At 39.7% G+C, this 23,490-nt stretch overlaps 1 protein-coding gene across 2 annotated transcripts in view; it reads right to left on the bottom strand.

The window, feature by feature from the left end:
* EGFLAM (EGF like, fibronectin type III and laminin G domains) overlaps positions 1-23,490 on the bottom strand; it is a 305,415-nt gene that overhangs the window by 109,746 nt on the left and 172,179 nt on the right. For both annotated transcript variants that reach the window (XM_082264828.1, XM_082264829.1), the window contains exon 7: positions 6,628-6,794. In XM_082264828.1, the coding sequence (XP_082120954.1) occupies positions 6,628-6,794 (167 nt within the window). The remainder of the gene's footprint in view (positions 1-6,627; positions 6,795-23,490) is intronic.

Here is a 23,490-nt window from a genome sequence, read left to right as displayed (position 1 = left end):
CCAAATAAATAAGTCCTTTAATAGAGAAATAGGGTAATAATAATTACTTTCTTTGTAACCATTCCTTTATTTAATTTAATTAGTTGTTGTAAAGGGTGAAGCATTGTACCTTCATGCATCTCCTCTGTGATGAATGAAGCCAGAAAGAACAAGGATTTTGTCACTTCTGGTTTCAGTGCTCCCTTTCTCTGGCCGGTACAGCCAGGGAAGCATCTGATTAAACACAATCTACTCTATACTGTCAAAGGTATTTGGGACACCTGACTTTACATGCAGATGAGCTTTAATGGCATCCCAGTCTTAGTCCGTAGGGTTCAATACTGAGTTGGCCCACCCTTTGCAGCTCTTCCGGGAAGGCTGCCCACATTGTTCAGGAGTGTGTCTGTTGGAATGTTTGACCATTCTTCCAGAAGCCTATTTGTGAGGTCAGGCACTGATGTTGAACGAGAAGGCTTGAATCGCAGTCTCCACTCTAATTCATCCCAAAGGTGTTCTATATAGATGAGGTCAGGACTCTGTGCAGGCCAGTCAAGTTCCTCCATCCCAAACTCGTTCATCCATGTCTTTATGGACCTTGCTTTGTGCACCGGTCCAAATCATTTGGTGGAGGTGATTATGGTGTGGGGTTGTTTTTCAGGGGTTGGGCTTGGCCCCTTAGTTCCAGTGAAGGGAACTCTTAAGGCATCAGCATACCAAGACATTTTGGACAATTTCATGCTCCCAACTTTGTGGGAACAGTTTGAGGATGGCCCCTTCCTGTTCCAATATGACTGCGCACCAGTGCATGGAGAAACTTAAATGGCCTTCACAGAGTCATGACCTCAACCACATAGAGCATCTTTGGGATGAATTACAGTGGAGACTGCAAGCTAGACCTTCTTGTTCAACATCAGTGTCAGATCTCACAAATGCGCTTCTGGAAGAATGGACAAACATTCCCATAGATACACTTCTAAACCTTGTAGACAGCCTTCCCAGAAGAGTTGAAGCTGATATAGTTACAGAGTGTGGGCCAACTCAGTATTGAACCCTAAGGACTAAGGCTGGGATGCCATTAAAGCTCATGTGCATGTAAAAGCAGGCGTCCCAATACTTTTTACTTTTGGTAATATAGTGTGTATGTGTGTATATATATATATATATATATATATATATATATATATAGTACATCTCTGCAATATGTGCATGTTTTCCCATGTTATTTCTCTTTAAACCCCTAGTACGTTCTGTAAGTACGGAAAAATACCCGTTAATCTGCCAGAAATGGACTCAGCTGCAAATTCCTTCAATGAGCCGACAACATACAGAATTTTTGAGGACCTAGTGGTGTCAGTCCTGCCTACTTACTTTTGCAACAACTGAATCCCTCCTCCTTTCCTAAACTGCACAACATAGAGATTTATTGTTCTGTAGGGAATAAAATGGCGGTCGTTGCAACTTTTTATGCCACATGTTATTTGCGCAGCAATTTTTCTAACACAATTTTTTAGAGAAAAAAACAGTTTAACTAATTAAAAAACAAAATAAAACACTAAAGTTAGCCCAATTTTATTGTATAATGTGAAAGATGATGTTACGCCAAGTAAATAGGTACCTAACATGTTTAACTTTAAAACTGCACACACACGTTGAATGGTGCCAAACTTCTGAACTTAAAAATCTCCATAGGCTACGGTTTAAATTTTTTTACAGGTTACCTGTTTAGAGTTACTGAGGAGGTCTTGTGCTAGAATTATTGCTCTTGCTCTAAAATTTGTGGCGATACCTTACATGTGTGGTTAAAATGCCATTTACATATGCGGGTGCCACGTACGTATGAGTTTGCTTCTGCATGCCAATACACGAGGACAGGAGCGCTTTAAACATTTTTTTTTTCTTTTTATTGTTTATTTTGTTTACTTTTTTATTTTTACACTTTCGCCTTTTTTCCCCTAAATTTTTTTTTATTTTTTGATCACTTTCATTCTTAGTACAAGGAATGTAATCATCTCTTGTAATAGGAATAGGGCATGACAGGTCCTCTTTACAGAGAGATCCCCAGATATAAGTCCCCAGATTTCTCCTCTAGGCTAGAAAGCCTGAGATATAAAATATTAAAAAAAAAAAAAGTGATCTCAGCCTTTCCAGCTAAAAACACGGCAGTGTTTACATCTGCTGGGGCCAGAAGTGACATCATAATATCGCGCCTGGCCTCCGAAGGTCATAGAGATGGCCAGGGACCATCTGGTCCTCGGTCAGCTCTGTGGTTAACGGCCGCCGCTGGCCGATTCATTCTCTGGCTTGCCGGCCAACCTGGGAGAAGCGCCGGACATCCCCTCCTGCTGAACAGCCTCTATGATTGTTTTTACATTGCAGGGAACCGCCGTCAGAAAAGAATGATATCTGAATTATGCCTGCAGCTGCAGATATCTCCACTCAAAGTCCAGGACATCATATTACGTTCTATGGACGGACGGAAAGTGGTTACATTTTTTGTATAAGAACATACCGCCACCAGTGGTCATGTGCAGGAATAGTTTTCCATTATAAGAAGCAGGGGTTCTCAGATCACAGGAATATTGACAAAATGGAATAAAGAGGCCTCATGCAATACAGGAAAGTGCAGGTAAACCTTAACCACTTGTTGACCATGTACTGTATATGTACGTCGGCAGAGTGGCTCCTACAGGCAAAACCACATACAGGTACGTTGGTCGTCTGGGGGTAGCTAGGGGGCGAGCGCCCCTGATCGTCAGTGGGGAAGCCGATGCGTGTGTCAGGCGGCTCCGATTGCCGCCTGACACTCACGATCGCTCCCCGCTGAGAAAGAAGGGCGGTCAGCTGTTGTAAACACAGCCGACCGTCCTTCTCCCTGAATTGATCACAGAGCTCATGTGATCCTTCTTTATAGGATCACATGTCTCTATGGTCATCTCAGAAGCCACGCCCCCCCACAGTTAAAATCACTCCTCTAGGGTCACATTTAACCCCTTGATCACCTATACTGTTACCCCTTCCCTGCCAGTATCATTATTACAGTAACAGTGCATATTTTTAGCACTGATTACTGTAGTAATGTCACTGGTACCCCCAAAAGTGTTGAAAATGTCAGTTAGGGGTCCGATTTGTCAGCCGCAATGTCGCAGTCAAAAAAAAAAAACAATAAAAATGACATAAATATTTCCCGTAGTTAGTAGACCCAATAACTTTTGCGCAAACCAATCAAAATACGCTTATTGCAATTTTTTTTACCAAAAATATGTAGCAGGAAACAAATTGGCCTAAAATGTTAAAAAAAATATTGTTTTTTTTAATTGTCGCTCTTTTTTTGTTTATAGCGCAAAAAATAAAAAAATGCACAGGTGATCAAATACCACCAAAAAAAGCTCTATTTGTGGGAAAAAAAGGATGTCAATTTTATTTGGATACAGCGTCGTACGACCACACATTTGTCCGTTAAAGTAAGGCAATGCCGAATCGCAAAATAGGGCCTGGTCATTAAGGGGGCAAATCCTTCCGGTCTTAAAGTGGTTAAAGTGGATTCAAACCCTTACATATACCCAGTGGAGTGAACAGCCACAGATGATACACAGAAATGAAACAAATCTCCCTACATACGTTTTACCTGTATATCTGCTATCTTCAGCTTTACATACTGTTTGGAAAGAATTTATGGTGTTAGATTTTTTTCTTTTTGTTGCAGCTGTGGGAGTGGAGTCTTGGCATACACTGTGTGACAGCTGATTGGAGGAAAGGGACACACCTCCCCTCCACATAGGCAGAAGAAGGAAGAACTGTGCTGTGAATAGACCAGCTTTCTGCTAACCTATTTATAGCACCTTCCCGACACAAATTTCCATCTGCTTTTATCTCCTGTGTCGGAGAACTTGTAAGCAATTATCATGCTGATAACAGAAGAATGAAGCAGCAGAAAGTCACGGAACTAAAGTAAACACTACAGATAGATGCACCCAGGTCAAAATTCATGAATTGGTTTTACATCCACTTTAAAGCCCAAATGAACTTTAAGCATAAAGTGTAAGTTCACCTTTGCAGAAAAAATGAATACGCCATGGGGTGATTTACCAAAGGCAAATAGACTGTGCACTTAGTGCATTTAGTATTCTTTGTAAAGTGAAACTTCGCCTCATTTACTAAGCAGAATGCAACTGCACTTGCAAAGTGCACAATCTATTTGCCTTTTGTAAATCAATCCCTATGTTTTCTTTAAAGAATAACACTTTCTCTCTATGTGGAAGCAGTGGTCTCGCTGCAGAGATCCAACACAGCCTTTGCTGCACCAGAGCCAAAACTCTCTAATTAGCAGAAAGTGTAAGATTTTCAGATTGCAGAACTATAGGTCTGACTCAGCAGGGGAGTTTCAGACATCTGCAGAGAGACTGCTGTTTCCACACAGAGAGCAAGGGTCCTTCTCTGCAACATACTGGCAGTGAACACGTCTTTCTTTTCAAAAGAAAACAAACTGTTAGACTTTGCACACTTTTATTTTGAACATATTTAGCTGATTCCAACTGAAAATGACATCACACCTTTTTGGCAAGCCTTTGCTTTGATTATTCACGGCGAAGCAACAGGTTTTGGTTTAACGCACCTTGGCACTACCATATACTTAAATTTCTTTCCTTAACCCCCCTATTAATAACAGTATTAGGTTGCCCATAATCTCTTGTTTCATTTCAACACTGGTACACTGGTATAGTGTTTGTGACATTTTAGTAATGACATTATGGGGTGATTTACTAAAACTGGAGAGTGCAAAATCTGGTGCAGCTGTGCATGATAGCCAATCAGCGTCTAACTCCAGTTTGGTAAAAAAAAAAAAAAAAAATGGAAGTTGATCGGTTTCCATGCAGAGATTCCCCAGATTTTGCACTCTCCAGTTTTATTAAATCAACCCTTATTTACAGGGCTTTTTTTTTTTTTTTTTTTTTAAATAGGTGCAGGAACTCAACCATGACCCCCTAACCCTCCCCCCCTCCTTATACACATACACCCTCCAAACCGCATCAGATAGTGGGTGTGGTCAACTTTTACTAACAGTGATAGGGTTTTACAGGGGCATTAAATACCAGGAGTTCATTACATACAGAGTGCAGAGTTGGGAAGTGGGGGGTGGGGGGGTTACACACAGTTTAGAGTTCAGCCTTATTCCACAGCTGCCTAACTCTGCATCCCCGATCAACATCTCACTTCCACCCCCCTTCAGCTCTGATCTTTGCATGCAACCCCCCCTACTGCCCCCATATTCCTCCCCTCCTTAAAAGCTCCACCATCTTCCACATGTTTTACTTTTGCTGCTGTATTGAGTTGAAACACCCGGTCAGATCCAGTACCACCCCACACACTGTAGGTGGCTTGGCCTCTCTCACTTGCAGGGAGGTCATCCAGTGAGGGTGTCAGCATCCAGACTCCACCCCGGGCACTTGCATCTACCTTTTCCCGATCCCAAACTCAGTGGGAGCCACTTGGGGACAAGCTGTCACTTGTAAACACAGAAGCCGAAATTCTGTGTTTACAAGTGATAGCAGTGAGCAGAGAGCAGAGGGTCTGAGCCAGAGGTGGTGGAACTGAGTTCCACCAAGTTCCAGCTGAAAAAAAGCCCTGCTAATTTATCAATACTTAGCCATCTTGTAAGGCTTCATGTAAATTGGTGGTTTGGCCCATGTGCGTCAATTCATATAATGTTTTTTGGGGCGCACAAGAGGCACATGTGCAGCATCCAATCCTGATGCCAGAACCCTATCAAAATCCACAAGAGGCTGAAATATGCAACTGCTGGAGGCTGTACTGAATTGCACTTGCATTCAGGGCCATATGAGTTCAGGGATGCCCAGAACACAGGAATTCTGAATTCTAGGCATACATCTCTGAATCTATATAGCTGTAATTATGAATACTGCCTAGCACAGCATCCAGCAGTTGCGTATTCAGCCTGTCATAAAGTTTGACATGCTGCTGGCAGCGGGGTTGGACTGTAAACATCAGGATTTGATGCACACAAGCTAAACTGCCCGTGTGCATATAGCCTGAGGCAGAAGCAATGTGACAACAGATTGGCATGAAGCTCTAGACTGATATAAATACTTTGCTAATTTAGTGCCAGGAGCCAAAAAAAAAAAAATACTTCTGGTTATAGAGAACAAATACGACCCAACTTTGTTGATCAATCTCTGGAAACTTGGCTTATTACAGCACAATGGTGTTCTTAAGGTCACAGACACGTTTCAATGCTTCAATCATGGACAGGTTAAATGTTAAGAGTTCACAGTGAAAGACCATCCAATTTCAAGCCTTGAATGTCCCCTTATGTTGTTCTCCACAGTGTGATTCCATCTATTAATAATGCAGAAGGTGACAACAGCAGTGGCCAGTGATCCAAATATAAGCGTGAATGTAACCCCCAGGAGGGAAAGCTTCTAAAGGATTAGTATTTGTTCTGAAGTCTGGAAAATATTACCAATAGCTCAGATTTAATAATCTCCAGCATGGCCACTACACTACGTGGGAGATGAATGTAGCCAGGAGCTATTTGTTGCTTCAGAAGTGAGTTTTCTGCCAGCTGTAAGTTACAAACTTCTTAAAAAAAATAAAAAATAAAAAAAAAGGATGTTTCTGAATTCTACTTACGGAATGTCCTGATAACTTCACTAGGAATGCTGAGTAAACTTTCTCCAAAGGAATTCACTGCCTTTACAGCAAACTGGTATTTGGTGTCAGGAATTAATCCTTTCAGAACCATTGAGTCCATCTGCACCCGTTCTGTTATGGCAACCCACTCGCTATCAAGATCTGGCCTAGACGACAGTGAAAAAAATATTAAGATTCATTAGTGATTCTTTCACTGAAAGAAGATGTCCGTGAAGCTTCTCATTATTCAGGTCATAGTATAGCTAGTACATCATAATATTCAATATCCCAAAAAATGGGAAGTCAACAAACAAATATCTACATAACATATATTCTTTTTTTAGTACTATAACATAATATAAAATGTCCCCAGGACAGGGAAATCCAATCTCCAACAGGTTAGTCATTACCAAATTTAGACAAATGTAACAAGTTCTCTGTATACATTATTTTTAGTGAACACAATATACAGGGATATGGGAAATGATAATCGACATGAACACACATACACCTACACAGGTTGAACTAGATGGACTAGTGTCTTTATTCAACCTTACCAACTACAGTGGTGATCCAAAGTTTGGGCACCCTAGGTAGAAATTTGTATTAATGTGCATAAAGAAGCCAAGGAAAAATGGAAAAATCTCCAAAAGGCATCAAATTACAGATTAGACATTCTTATAATATGTCAACAAAAGTTAGATTTTATTTCCATCATTGACCCTTTCAAAATAACAGAAAACAAAAAAATGGCGTCTTATGTAACTATGTAATTTTGAAAATTCTTTATTTTAAACTTTTAAGGGTACATATGGGTGATATAAACTCAGTAGGAGGGTACATACCAAGTATAAACAAGAATCACACTTATATAGCATTTTATAGCGCCCTGTAAAGGCCGCGTCTCCAATTGAGCAATTAGTCTAAACATTGTGCAGTACCTACAATATTTCATCTGTAGGGTATTCTGTGCATCATACTTAAAGAGATGTTTCTCACCAAACGCTTGTTAAAAGAGTCCAAGAGCCCCCTAATGCAGTGGTTCTCAATTCCGGTCCTCGGGACCCACTAACAGGCCAGATTTTAAGTATTACCTTGGGGGATGCAGACTAGAATACTGCAATCACTGAGCAGCAAATGAGATCACCTGTGATGTAATTTAGTTATCTTGCAAACCTGGCCTGTTGGTGGGTCCCGAGGACCGGAGTTGAGAACCACTGCCCTAATGTACTGTAAATGAGACTACCGGGGCATGTACTAAAATGTAACCAAATTTGCCTAGAACAGGGCAAGGAGAATTGGAGAGAAAGAGAAAATGAAAAAAAAAAAAAAAAGGGGGAAGGGGTATGGGAGAGGGAGGAAGAGGCCCAAAGACAGGGAAAATCAAGGAGAGTAAGGGACAGGAAATGGGACTGCGCGGTCTCCAGATGGCTGCGTGATTTAGATCTCAAATACCCCAAAGGGGCCAGGCGAATACAAGATGTGCAATATGCCTGGGAGCCAATGCTGTCCTGATATTTGGGGAAACACACAACATTATTTTTGAACAGTCTAAGCATTTTGTGGATTCTTTGTTCGCTTCTTCAGGACATGGATGTTCCATCTTTTTTGTAGATACTTCTTTCTGTAGTTAAGGTATTATTTAACAATCAAAATTTAAAAATCTAGGTTCTTAAAGAGGAGCTCCAGACTCCTGCAGAAAAAAAACGTAAACAAATACTGTAGCTTCTAACTTTTTCTATCGGCTATCAGGTGCTGCCACTGCCATCCCCACTAAAGCAAACTGGCAGTGAGGCCTTGCGGCTTCATGGTCGGTTCCCTACTGTGCATGCGAGAATCATGCTGTGCTTTGTGATTGGGCCGGCTGTGGGGGAAGGAGGAGGGGGGGCAAAGTTACGGCTGAGTTCGCCACGTCAAAACCAGGTACCTCTCCCCCATAAAGTTGACAAATGTTGCAGCGGAGGGGTGGAGGAGGAAGACAAGCGGAGCTTCCCCCTTTTTGGGAAGAGCTCCGCTTTAAGTCATGTGTGTGTGTACACTCCAGACCTTCCAGGGGCATGAACTGCTCAGCTGAGTGATACTTGGGGAAAGGCTGTATCATGTGTGGCACTTTTAGAGCTTACATTCACCATGCCATATCTTCCAAATCAAGACACCAATGGAGGATTTTTAAACCTTCTGTTTGCAGCATGCTGTTGCATTGTTTGAAAAAAAAAAAAAAAAAAAAGATAAGTGCAAGAACAGTGTGCGCCTAAACTACCTCACATTTTATCACACCCCCTATTCTGAAAGATAAAAAAAAGTTAGGTATACACCAGTCAGGCCTATTATCCTTAATTAAAACGGTACTTTTGCTGGCCAATTTTACACATTTGTGTCATCTATGACCTCTTGTGCCTTGTAGTGAAACACCTGCCTGTACTATTTGTCTCTAGTACATTTTGGCCTATTATCCCTGATTGAAACTGTCCTGCTGCTGGCCAATTTTATACTTCTATATCCTCTGCAGAGCATCCTAATTTTTAAAGTAAAGCCCTAGCCTGTGCTCTTTGTCTCTAGGAAATGTAGGCCTAGCCTTGTTATTTAAAATGGTTCTTCTGCTAGCTGATTTTAAACTGCTGTATCATCTGTGGTCTCCTAATTGTTTGCTTGGTAGAAATTGGCCAGTGGGAGCACAGGGAGGAAATGGGACAGCCACAATGAACTACTAGCTAATTTGATTCCACCAATCAAAGCAGGTCTATCACTGCTTGATGAAAAAGCATGTGCTGCTGCTAAAGCTACCTGAAAAAAAAATGTTTAAACTGAAATACAGTAAATCTGAATGGAGTGTTTCACATTGCATGTTCTCTATGACACTGCCCAGCTTTCCTTGCCTTTTTTGACAGAAGTTTGTTTATTAGCTCTAAAAATGGCCAGAATTTAACTACAAGATTTGCTCTTTATAAACTTGAATGAGATTCATCTCTAGGTTTATGGGCTTGCTGAATTTTGAACAAGAATCCTTGGTAGACCTGGAAAGAATCAACCATCACTACTGTAGAGCTCTTTGATGGTGTACATGGTGTCAACGTTTGCCAAAGTCGTAATAAGGCCCATCAACCCTAAATCCAACCCAACTTCCAACTGTCAAGTGGTAAAACCTATCTTGCCTAAAGTGCTTAGTAGCAAGTTGAGTTATAAACGCATAACTGCAAATAAAGGAATTTTTTATTTGCCTTCAGCTTAATAAAGGTTGCACCAAAGAGAGACCAAGTACACTGTTTCCGTTCAGACTCTCTCTCTTATTGAAACAATATGGCTCCTTCTGAAAAGACAGCCAGAGAAAGGGGAGGAGGGGGAATCACTGCTCTGACTCATTCACTTACATGTGTAAATTATAGCTGGACCTTGACATTTGAATATAGTAGTAGTGCTTAGTACCGAGTTCAGTTGTAAACACTTAATTGCATTAATGGGTGTTTTTTACATTTGCCTGGAGCTCCGCCTATTACAAGACACACCATTAAAAGAACCAGTATGCTCTTTCCTCTCAGATCCTCTCTTATTGAAACGGTATGGCCCCTTCCTAAAAGGCATCCAGACTCCAGAGCAACATTTACCTGTTTTTTTTTTTTTTGTCTCAACCATCAAAAAGAAAGCAGATAGGTTCTTCTATCTCAAAGGTCAAAAAGGGCATTCTGCAGCACTGCCTATTGGCAGCTCGATGCACTCTCCTGACACTCCCGACACTGGAAATACCTCTCCCGACACTGGAAATACTTCTCTACCCAGTCTACTGGAATGGGCCTAGATACTTGACAAGATAATGTTATGGAGGGATCAGTTGTAGAAGACAGCCCCGAAAACTCTGCATCACTTTGACGTATTGGATGGTCTACAGTGATTCTTTTTTCGAGCCTTAATCTCACAGTGATTAGCCTTAATTTTTTTTTTTTTTATAGTTTCTTTGATTGTTCTCTTCCCTTCTTTTTTTCCCCTCAATCATTTCCTCTCCCTTACACTTTCCATGTTATACCTTAATGGCACTATTGGCTTACCACTGTTTGTCGAATACACAGTGAAGTTGGCAACCTATTCTACTCATTACATGTTGTTAAATCTGTTTTTTGTATTGGCATAGTATGCCGTTCTTATCACCCATGACATGTTTTTCCATACCGTTTTCAACTGTTATCTCATGCCTTTGTATTGAAATACTTAAAGCCTTAAATAAAATTAATTGACATTGCTCTCCCTGTCTCCCAATTGTGTTTCTAAATTGTCACCTGTCACATGCTCTTCTGATGGTGACTACAAGTGAGCATTTCAACACACATTAATCAGACATGTGGGGGGGATTTGCTAAACCTGGAGAGTGAAAAGTCTGCTGCAGCTGTGTATAGAAACCGATTAGACTCCAGGTTTTATTGTCAAAGCTTCATTGAAGAAGCTGAAGTTACAAGCTGATTGGTTTCTATGCAGAGCTGCACCAGATTCTGCACTGTCCAGTTTTAGTAAATCAACCCCATGGTCCATTGTTCATACCAACAGGAAACCCGTTTTCAGAAATGCATACCTCCCAACTTTCTGAGATAGGAATGAGGGACACCTATTAGAAAAAGTATATAGGTATAGGACACACCCCCTGCCATGCCCCTTAAAGGAAAATTATACAAAAAAAATGAATACTTAAACCGACAAGTGCTTTTTTTTACCACTACTATACCTTTATACTGGCTTTTGAAATTTACAGATGCAGCAATTCAGAAATTAGATGAAAGGTTTAACCCTGTGAATGACTTTTTGAAGGATAAAAAGTGCATTTTATATACAACTATATTGATCAGACCAAAATGCACCCCCCAACAACTTTAGGCCCCCGGCAGCAACAACAAATCTCCCCACAGCCAGCATCAACAGGCTCCTTTCTCAACAGTAGAACTCTCCCTGCATTAATTGACCCACCAGCAACATAAGACCCACCCCACCAACAACAGATCCTCCACCAATGTCAATAGACTTCCAAAGCAATAATAGACCCACCCCCATGCAAAAATGGATCCACTCCGGCTACAATAGAACTCCCAGCAGCCAGCATCAGTAGACCCTTCAGCACACCCCAGCACCCCTTGCATACATTCAGTACTGGAGGTGCCGGAACTGCGTTCCCCCGCGTTCCTGCTGAAAAAAAGCCCTGGGTTTTACAGTAAAACCTTGGACTGTGAGCATAATTAGTTCTGGAAACATGCTTAAAATCCAAAGCACTCGCATATCAAAGCAAATTTCCCCATGTAAGCTCTAACGAGCAGGGCCCTCCTATTCTTACTGTATTAAAGTGTATTGTATTTGTACTCTCTACCCTCAAGTTGTAAAGTGCTGCCTAAACTGTCAGCGCTATATAAATTCTATATAATAATAATAATAATAATAATAACAATAAGATATAATGGAAACTCAGATGGTTTGTTCCACAACCATTTATTCATAAGTCCTTCAGTTTATAATCTATACAAAAAGATTATAGTAATGTAATAGGTTGTGTATCCATAAAATGTCCATCCACAAATGGCCACCTCCACAAGGGGATTAGACGCAAAATCCAGCAGGAGCTACAGAGTTTAAAAGAAGAGAGGCGCCTCAAGTGTAGCAATATGGTTACATTTAATGAAGTTGTCCACATAGACCATCCTCCTCACCGCTGACTCCCACCGCTCTTAGTCTGCAATCATGACCGGGAAGACTATCCTGCAGTAGAGTTATCTGAAAGCGAGGTTTTAAGCGCTCGTGGAGCGCAGTGTGGAAGGGATGATGTCGATGGAGGTGCGGAGGATGGTCTATGTGGAAAGCTTTACCCCGGATGTCTGCATACTTAGATGTGTCTATTTTAATCATCAACCATGTAAGTTGCTAAATGTTGAGCCTTCATTAAATGTAACCATATTGCTACACTTAGAGGCACCTCTCTTCTCTTTTATACTCAGTTGTGAAGTGGCGCTACTTGTATATCAAGACATCGCTCATTTATCAAGTCAAAATTTATAAAAAGATTTGGCTTGTCTTGCAAAACACTCTCAGTCCAAGTTACTCTCAATCCAAGGTTTTACGGTACTTCTACTTTAAATCCTAGTAGCCCTTAACACAACTTTTACCCAGCACTGGAGTGCTTCTTTGTGATTTGGTTTTTGATGGGCAATCCAAGTACATTAGGTGGGGGCATGGTGACTGGAGCTTTCATTTCTTGTTTTAATATTAATTTTCAGCACAGAACCTCTTTAAATATTTTGGTGTTGTTTAAAGAGTCAGCTGGCAAAACACTTGAGAAGAACATCCATTTGCAGTCATTAAATGTGGATGTGTCTCCGGAGAATTCCTCCAAAGGGAAAAGAGTTTATACTTCTTAGTGTCAAAAGATCAGTACACAGAATCATCTTAGAGGATCAGTATGAAAGTAGAGACTTAGAAACCAGTAAAAATATTTTCATCTTTCTCAGCTCAACACTGTTCGAAGAACTTTCTTCCCTTAAAATACTTTGAGGAGCTTTTTTTTTTACATAAATTCAGCGTTGCATTTCATTTAATTTACAAAATTCTCCGTCTGTAGAGTTTGAAGTGGGATTTACATGTGACCTAAATTATCACTGCAACTAAATTATCACAGAAACTGAATTATCCCTGAGACCTAAATTATCACAGGATCTATCAGTTAATATTTTTTAATTTAATTTCATATCCTTGTAATTAATTAAATTCACCTTTATAACATTTTATATCTGTGACATCTTTGCTGCGCTATCTTCATTTTCTAAAATACAATTTGTAACCTGCTTCTACTTTTCCTAATTCTTTACTTTGCAGTTCTTCTGAGTGTACAACATGGTTGCTGAAATCACCCTAAGGCCTCGTGAACATAAATGCCTAGAGCAGCCAATCTTAGCGAGGGTTCCATGGAATCCTAGGGTTCCTCCAGAGGTTGCTAGGGGTTCCTCGAGTTGTAGCTGATTGACCTCTCATTTAATGGCCCCACATAGATCCTCGACCAATGGTAATTGGCAAAGCCAGCAGTATGACACCAATGATCTTTCTAATGGCGCCCGCATGAGGTCATATGACGTGCTGGATTTGAAGTGGCTATAGCTGGATGATGGTTGCAGCTACAGGCATCATCCAAAAATATTTTTTATCAGCTACCAATTCCCTACAGTGTAAAAGCTATCCTAGTACTGATTAGCTGCTGGATTGCTATTACAGGCAGTGGGAGGGGATGCCCCCCCCCCTCCCCACGTCCATCTGCGCCTCTATGGGGTCTTCCGTTCTTTCAGGAAGTCAGAGATCTGATCCGGTGGTGGCACTGGGTTACCAGAAAGCTGACCAAGAATCGGATCATCCCCGGCCAGCTCTATGACTGTGAAAGGCCAGAAGTGACGTTATAACATCACTTCTAACTCTGACTCTGTAATTTTTTTCCCTAGAAAGCAGAGATCAATGTTTTTTATTATCTCATGCTTTCCAGGATAGAGGAGATATCTGGGGTCTTATAGACCCCAGATGTCTCCATGCCTTATTTCTATCACAAGGGATGTTTACATTTCTTGTGAAAGGAATAAAAGTAAAACATAGAAGTACAGCACTTAGTAGGTTACATATGGTACAAATATTGTTAGTTAGCACCGATCTGTATGGCTGTTTCTACTACACAACTTTTAAGTGCAATCTTTTTTTTAAATCTTGCTGTTTTTAACTGATTCACACTATGGAGAGTGCTCTTTTATTTTCATGGTTATATCGGTACATGGATCCACTCTTTTCTTTCTTATTTTTACTAATTTTAGATCTCCCTTAAAGGATAAGTCCAGTCAAAACCTAACTAATGCTAAACCTACTCTTTACCACATTCTAAGACTATTCTATCTAACCCTGTAAAGCAAAAATCGCTGTATTTACCTTTTCTACACCCGATCCGGTCCGGCCTCCAGTGGCGGAAGCTCTGTGCAGGAGAGCACCGACAACGGCTGTGAAATGAATGGTAAGTGACATCATCCATAGACTTACTATGGGGCCTCCGTTGTCGAGTGCATCTCCTGCTCCCGCCTCCACGCTGAAGCCGCCTATGACAGCTCAGCGTGGGACCGGACCAAATCGGGTGTAGGAAAGGTAAGTACAGTGATTTTTGCTGGACTTATCCTTTAATCTGTTGGAAAAGATGATAGCAATTTATACTGTTATAGTGCCAAATTTCTCAACAATAAAAATGTATTTAAAAAAGTATATAATTGTGACATATACAGCCTTGCCGTAACTACAGTGAATTAAATGGAGGTCTTGTGGAGCCACCAAATATCTACAAACACCCTTTCGACTTTTCTTAATTAAGAGTTATTATAATCTGGTAAGCCCCCATCTTGCCTTCACTGCGGTGACTCACTGGAATTTGGAAGTTTGTTTCTCCTGGGATACACTCTTACATTTTGTCAACAGATCACTACTCACTTGGGATAATTTCTTCGTTTTTTTTTGCATGGGACTTTAGATATAATATTTTGTCTATTCATGGTATCACTTATTTATATTTTAACCACTTGCCGACCGCTCACTGAGCTGGTACTGTGGCAAAGTGGCCCGTTATCGTCCAGCAACGTAGACTTACGTCGCTGGATCCCACCCCCTCTCGGCGGCGCCGGAGGCTCACTCCAGCTAAATTCAGACACAGCGGGAGTCGGGCCAGGGGAGGGGAGGCGGTGATCACCACCGCTCTTCCCCGATCGTCGGGGGATCGAGTGAGGAAATCCGCTCGCTTGTGTAAACAAAGAGGGCGGATCTCCTGTGACAGACAGTCACAGATTACAGGATTTAGCATAGCTGAACCTGCGATCTGTGTCTGTGTCACACAATCCCCTTCCCCCACACACGTCAGTAAGCATGAGGCATACATTTAACCCCTTGATCACCAATAAACCCCTTCCCTGCCAGTGTCATTATTACAGTAACAGTGCATATTTATAACACTGAATACTGTAGTAATGTCACTAGTACCCCCAAAAGTGCCAAAAATGTCAGTCAGGGGTCCGATCTGTCAGCCGCAATGTCGCAGTCCCGCAAAAAAAATCGCAGATCGCCGCCATTACTAGTAAAAAAAAAATAAACAATAAAAATGACAAATCTTTCCCGTAGTTAGTAAACGCGATAACATTTGCGCAAACCAATCAAAATACGCCCATTGCGATTTTTTTTAACAAAAATATGTAGCAGAAAACAAATTGGCCTAAAATTTTAAAAAAAAAATAATTTTTAATTTTTTTTTATATATCAGAATGTAAAAAATATTGTTTTTTTTTTTTTTCAAAATTGTCGCTCTTTTTTTCAAAAATCAAAAATCGCACAGGTGATCAAATACCACTAAAAGAAAGCTCTATTTGTGGGTAAAAAAAGGACATAAATTTAATTTGGGTACAGTGTCGCACGACCACGCAATTGTCCGTTAAAATAACGTAGTGCAATCGCAAAATATAGCCTGGTCAGGAATGGGGTAAAATCTTCCGGTCTTAGAGTGGTTAAAAATACCCTCATTGAGGATTTTTTTGTCAAAGACATGTAACTAAATACATTTTGGCCTAAATATATGACAAAAATTGAATATATTGGATATTTTTTAACTGTCAAAGTAGAAAATGTCAATTTTTTTGCAGAATTTTCGCTCTTTTTTTATTAAAATCGCAAAAAATGAAAAGTGCAGAGGTGATCAAATACCACCAAAAGAAAGCTCTATTTGTGGGAAAAAAAGGACGTAAATTTCGTTTGGGTACGGCGTTGCATGACCGCGCAATTGTCAGTTAAAGTCGCGAAGTTGCAAAAAGTGGCCTGGACGTAAAGCAGGAAAATTCTCCGGTGATAAAGTGGTTAAGCACAGAATTTTTTTTTTCTACATTGCACAATATTTGTATCATATGTAACCTGCTAAGTACTGTATTTCTATATTTAATTTATATGTATGCTTTGTTTTAGAGCATTGTAAGAGATGCTATTTAGTATGAATTTTTAGGCACCCAGCGCAGTTTTTTCTTTTGGTTTTTGGAATAGAAATAAAAGTGATTAAACAAAAAAAAAAATGAAAGGGACAGTGTAAAAATAAAATAATAAAAAATAAAAATAAATAAACACATTTTTTTTTTTTTTTTTTAAAGTGCCCCCATCTCCTTATGCTCGCACACAGACACAAACGCATACGTAGGTCATGCCTGCATATGTAAACGGTGTTTGCACCACACATGTGTGGTATCACTAGGAACGTTATAGCGAGAGCAATAATTGTGGACCTCCTCTGTGATTCTAAACCTGTAAAAAAATGTGAAAGTGCCACCTATGGAGATTTTCTGGCGCCATTCCACAAGTGTGCGCAATTTTAAAGCATGACATGTTGGATATCTATTTAAAAAAATTGCTGAGCAAATACCGTCTGACATAAAAAATTGCAACAACCACCATTTTATTAGATAAAACATTAAAAAAAAAATTATGTTTGGGGATTCTGAGTAATTTTCTATTTAAAAAAAAAAAAATGATTTTTAGATGTAGGAGAGAAATATCAGAATTGGCATGGGTGGGTGGCATTATGACCAACATAAGAGGGGGGATGGGGGTATCTTTATATTGACCACCAAAAAAGAAGACATTTTTTAATTGTACCCCAAATTAATTGGCTTTAGCAGTTCCCTGAGAAAATAATTTTAGGGGTTACTCTGTGATAAATTGCTTGAAAAAGGCTGGTCTAGAAGGTGAAAATTCCTCTATCGTAAAATCCTTTCCTGCACCAAGGGAGCTGCAGGTGGTGCATACAGCCTTTTATACATGTGAATGGCGGTATGTGGCCCTGCTCAGCTAAATACTGATGGCTTCTGCACCTGCATTTACCAGCACATGCGAGTACATCATACTGTTTATCCTCAAATGCAAAAGTGGCGCATTCAGGGAAATACAATGTACATGGAGGTGCAGGTACACTCAGATGCAGATGCCACCTTCTCAGGTGCAGGAAAACCAGGTGTGTTTATTTCCTCACTCTCACATCTTTCCCAGCAAGGAGTATTATCTCCAAGGGTTAGAAAGGCTGGATTCATCTCTTTTTCATGGATAGTGTAGGACCCACTGATAATGGGGTACTTTGACGCAGTGGTGGGCTTGAGCACTATATGGCCATATGGTGGGACCAAATCCCCATTTTTATTTATGGATTGTCTTGAAAATTTGGTAATGATTTCTTTTGCATGTGTGCGCTATTCTTTTTTAATACACATGTCTTTTGGTTCATAGCTGCACCAGCTTTAGAAATACATGGGTATGCTCCCCCTAATTTTTTGCTTGGATAGATAATAGGGTCACATCTATCCGGATTTCATGTACAGGGTCAGATCGGATAGCAGCGGGTGTCAGTGGAGATGTCTCCGCTGACATCCGCTACTCCATATAGGTGCATGGAGCATCTGATCAGGTCTGCCTGAAAAACTGACAGGTGGTTCGGATCGGAAAGCCTGTGTGAAAGGGGCCAAATACATTTGCAGTGCTTTATGCCATTGTGTCATTATAAATGGGACAAAAAATTACAAAAAATGTTTTCAGTCTTTGTTATGTTTTATATCTATGGATTGCATAAAAATTTAAATAAATTTGGGAAGACGTTATCACCAATAAGAGCTTTGCTTGTCCTAAAAATAAATATATACTGAATATATATATATATATATATATATATATATATATATATATATATATATATATATATATATATATACAGGCTTTGTCATCTTATTATCTTAAGTAATGACAAAGTTATCACCAAATAAATAGGCCAATAGCAGAAATGAAACCAATATAAATGGATTTAGACCATAAAGGCTGGAGCTGAAGTGGGTAAAGTTATCAATGGGACAAAAAAAAAATATATATATATTTCAATCATGCTATGTTTTGTATCTATGGATTGCATAAAAAGTAAAATAATTTTGGCAAGACATTATCACCAATAAGAGCTTTGCTTTTGCAAAAAAAAAAAAAAAAAAAAAAAAAAGAATTGTAAAACAAATATATATATATAGATAACAAAGATAACAAAGCATATATATATAAATATATATATATAGATAACAAAGATAACAAAGCATATATATATATATATATATATATATATATATATATATATATAGATAACAAAGATAACAAAGCATATATATATAAATATATATGCTTTGTTATCTTGTTATCTTAAGTAATGACAAAGTTACTACCAAATAAATAGGCCAATAGAAATGAAACTCATATAAACTGATCTAACTGATCTAGTCCCTAAAAGCTGGAGCTGAAGTGGTTAAAGTAGCTGAGAGGTTCATTAGAGTCTATTCTCCTTACTCTACAGCAACATGTATATAAAGCCATGTTCCAGATATATATATAGATGCTCTTATGGCTTATACAAATAAGCACTTTTTGTTCAGACTCTCAATTTTTCTTTGCTTTAGTTAATTTTTTATAAAAACAAAAAAGAAAAACAATACAAGCTCAGTCTGGAAAGTCTTCTACTTCCAGACCAAAACCGGAACGTAATAATAAGTCATTTTAATTTTATATGAAGAATAAATGAGACTTGATATACAATATGGCCATGCCATAAGTACCATTATCAGCACATCTGATTACTTATTGAATTTTAATTCACTTCCTGAGGATGGGTCAGGATGCCATGTCATTACCCTTCTGTGTCAGGTCAGGGTCACCACAAGTAAAACAAATTCTGCATGTTAGTATCATTGAGAGACGAAACGGTTGTAGGAGGAAATAATGAGATTGTTTGTGTGTTAGGAAGCTGGTTATGGGAGCGTAGGGAATTGGGATCATAGTCAGCCAATGACAACAATTTGCTTCATATCATGGAATGTAGTTCCTGTTTAAGAAAATCTGATTTATTGCACTCCTCTTTATTTTGAGATTTGTTAATGATCTTTTCACAAAAAGGGTAGCTGACAATTTATTATAGCCTCGTACACACGATCGGATTATCTGACCAATTTTCGTCTGTTCTTTGCTGCATGCTAGTCACAAAAAAATTCTCATACGACAGAATACAACTTCAGAAGTGATGTCATGTGTTGAATTGTTTTCTATGTGTTCTTTAGTTTTAGAGCATGCCTAGTCTTGCTCTTACCATTTTTCTCGATCGAAAACTGTACTAATTAAATTAAAATCGGACGTTAAAAATTTTAAAGCCAGCACATTCAGTTTTTGTCATCCGAAAAATTCATAATCGGCTGTCGAAAGCTCTATACTAACAATCCTAAAATCGGCAGAAATTTTATTTCCAGTTTTCTTATTGCATTTACAGGCCTTAAGACTGCCCTAGATAGGTAGACATGTCCCGGATAGTATTGCACTGATACTGGTCTTATATCTGCGAGTACGAGTACCGATACTTTAGGTCAAGTACTTGCCGACACCGAGTAGTAATATTTTATGGTGCGATTTGCCGCAATACAGAAAAAATTGGCGCAAATCGAACTTCAAAAATTGCATTTGATTTGAACAGGAATGCAGTATGATTCCTGTCCAAATCGCATGTGATTTCCCCCACTGTTCCTGTGTGTGTGTGTGTGTGTGTGTGTGTGTGTATGTGTGTGTGTGTGTGTATTATGTGTATATAGAAAGGGAAAACCACCTTCTAGTGGGCAGTTAAAAAATGTTGGAACTCACAGTACATATTTGGCCACATGCAAAATAATCTACATAGGTGTCCTGGTCTGACGATGGTAGCAAATCACATCCGCTGGAAACAAAAATGCTGCTCTCAATCTTATCACCACAATAAAAACACATGGAGCCCCGCAAGGCGTCAGGAGTGACGAAACACATAGGACGTCTACTGTGACGTCATCCTGTCAATAGAAAATTTTCCCGGAAGCCATTTTCTTAGAAACCGGCAAGTTTCTTTATACTTTCAAGTGCAATTGCGGTATTTTAATGTTCGAGCATTACTTTATTTTAATAATAAAAGTATATTTGATTGTTTTTTCTCTATGTTGGGCTCTTTGCTCTTGTTTTCTGTATGAATCCTGAGGATAGATGGGTGATTCTTGAAATCCCAATTACCTATGATTGATAAGGACTCGAGGTACATCCAGCCTATTGTAGACCATTCAAGGGGTGATTCCTGCAGGGTTACAATATTGATGTTTGGTTTGACTTCTCTTTAATTAGAGCAGCCTTTCCCAACCTTTTAAACACAGAGGAACCCTTGAAATAATTTTCAGGTCTCAGGGAACCCCTGCTCAAAATGACTATATCTACAACTCATAATACATTAGTGTGATGGTCAGTGGGATGAATGCTTCTTACACTTGTGGACATTGGGATACAACTCATGATACATTAGAGTGATGGTCAGTGGGATGAATGCTCCTTACACTTGTGGACATTGGGAAGAATTACCTTCTTCCAGATAGCTAAAAAGATCAACGATGTCAGGGGAAACTTATCTGAGAGGCAGAATATGCTCATTGCTCAAGGAACCCCTAGCAACCTCTGGAGGAACCCTGGTTCAGAACCACTGAGTTAGAAGGTCATTCCTATCTGGTAAGTGCATAATTGTGTCATCTGGTGAGGCCCTTTAGTTACTATTGAACATCTCTGTCTTTGGGATGCCTATCTAGTGGCTTGGACTTTAGTAATAATTTGCTCACATTATATTGGGGCATTTATATGGTATATTATTATATATGTAGAGCATGGATGTGGAGCATGGATGTAATGTGTAAATATGGCTGCCCCCATGCACATATATAATTCAAAAAATTAGATGTAACTGGACAGCATATCCATTCCTTTAAAGCTTTCAGAAGATTTTCGTCTGGAATTCCTGGAAAGGTTTACCCATTGTTTATGGTACTGGGGTGACCGCCATCGTTTTCATCATGGACTTTATTTAACATTCCAAGCACACTTTATAATGGAAAGCAACAATAAAAATACAAAGACTCTTCTAATGCCCTTTTTTCTGTCATAACTTATTTAAGACATAACAAGGCAATAAAGAGAAAATAAACATGTTGCAATAAAGCAGTAATTAGGAAGAGATATGGTGCCAATATGAAAAAGTGGCCCCATATACCACCAGTAAAATGTCCATACAGCTGAGCAATTCAAAGCATAAGAAATAAAATCAGCAGAGGTTTCCCTTAAGTGAAAAACCATGAACAAAAATAATTAGAAGTTTTGAAAACTTCAGAATTTTCTGTAAACATGAACAATGAGTGCCCCTAAGGGTCCTTTCACACGGGACGGAGTCCGTTCTGCTCAGCGTGGGGATCGATCTGCAGATCCCCACTGAGCAGGCGGATGACAGCTCCGTCTCTGCTCTGTCAGATCCCCGCTGTCCTCTACGGGGAGATCGGATGAGAACCGACCGACTGTCTGTTCTCATCCGATCCCATCCGATCCGATAGACCAGTGGTCCTCAACCCTGGTCCTCGGGGCCCACTAACAGGCCAGGTTTGCAAGATAACTAAATTACATCACAGGTGATCTCATTTGCTGCTCAGTGATTGTAGTATTCTAGTCTGCATTTCCCCAAGGTAATACTTAAAACCTGGCCTGTTAGTGGGCCCTGAGGACTGGAGTTGAGGACCATTGCGATAGACGGATGGAAAATAGGGTTTCCCTCTGTCCGGATTTCATGGACAGGATCAGATTGGAGAGCAGCGGGTGTTAGCGGACATGTCACTGCTGACATCCGCTGCCCCATAGGGATGCATGGAGCATCCGATCAGGTCCGTCTGAAAAACTGACCGGCGGATCGGATTGCCCGTGTGAAAGGGGCCTAAGAGTTTAATTTAGATTACACTTTTACTATTTTCTCTTTAATTATTTACTGTTGGTGGGGAATTGTTGTATTACTCCCCAACACTCTGTGAGAGATTTCCAAATAAGTAGGTACTAGAGAGGCCAGGGATACTGGATGAAAACACCCCTTAGGCCGGCCATACACAGAGCCAATTTCTTTCCTGCAACCACGGGTGCTGCAACCAGACAGTACTGATAGAGGAATCCCTTCTGGCGAGCCGCTGGGAGAAGACTGTGATTATTGCTAGCAGCAATAGCAGCCACTTGTGATAATCACAGGCGGATCCGACATGTTGGTTGTACTCAAGTTGATCGATCCATCAACTTGGTACATTCAGCTTGACCATTAATGGTTCGAATCTCGGCCGGTTCCTGCTGAACCAGCTGAGATTCCAACTGTGTATGGCTGGCCTTATTCCAACTTTTGCAAGAGAAACCAATTAAAGAGCAACTTATCTGTTAAATGAAAATGAAAATTGAATTAGCAAAGACCTAAAATAAAAAAGCATCTCTCTACCACTTTTTTCCATTTCTCTTGCTCCAAGCTAACATTACATAGGGTACTCCTCATTTTCTTACAAATTATTAAGGTATATACGTTTTTGATAACCTTTTTCACATGCCGTTTGTTGTTGTAATATCTCAGATGTTATATCTGCCTTTATTATCTGTGTAAATGGTAACCACATCTACCATCTTGTTCAGCTTCCTTTGTATTATATGCCAGGGGCTAAACACCTATTGTATGAAGCTGTTACTTTATGTGGGCTTTACCTACCTTAATTTTCTTTGTAACATTGGTTAAAATATCAATAATCACTACATTGTGTTTTTTTTTAAAAACCTGTTTGTTGCAATACTCATATCCTTTCCAGTGCTGTCTTTTGCAGACATTCGGCTCTGCATGCCAGTGCCAGTTGTTCTCCTCTGGGTGACATAAGAGCTGGTTCATATCAAAATGCGATGTGGGAAAGGCGTGTTCCATAAACATTTCCCACATTTCAT

The sequence above is a fragment of the Pelophylax lessonae genome (genome assembly GCF_965119305.1).
Source record: "Pelophylax lessonae genome assembly, chromosome: 1".
Taxonomy (NCBI): Eukaryota; Metazoa; Chordata; class Amphibia; order Anura; family Ranidae; genus Pelophylax; species Pelophylax lessonae.
The sequence above is the reverse complement of the archived record's forward strand: the minus strand, read 5'-3'. Positions and strand labels throughout refer to the sequence as shown.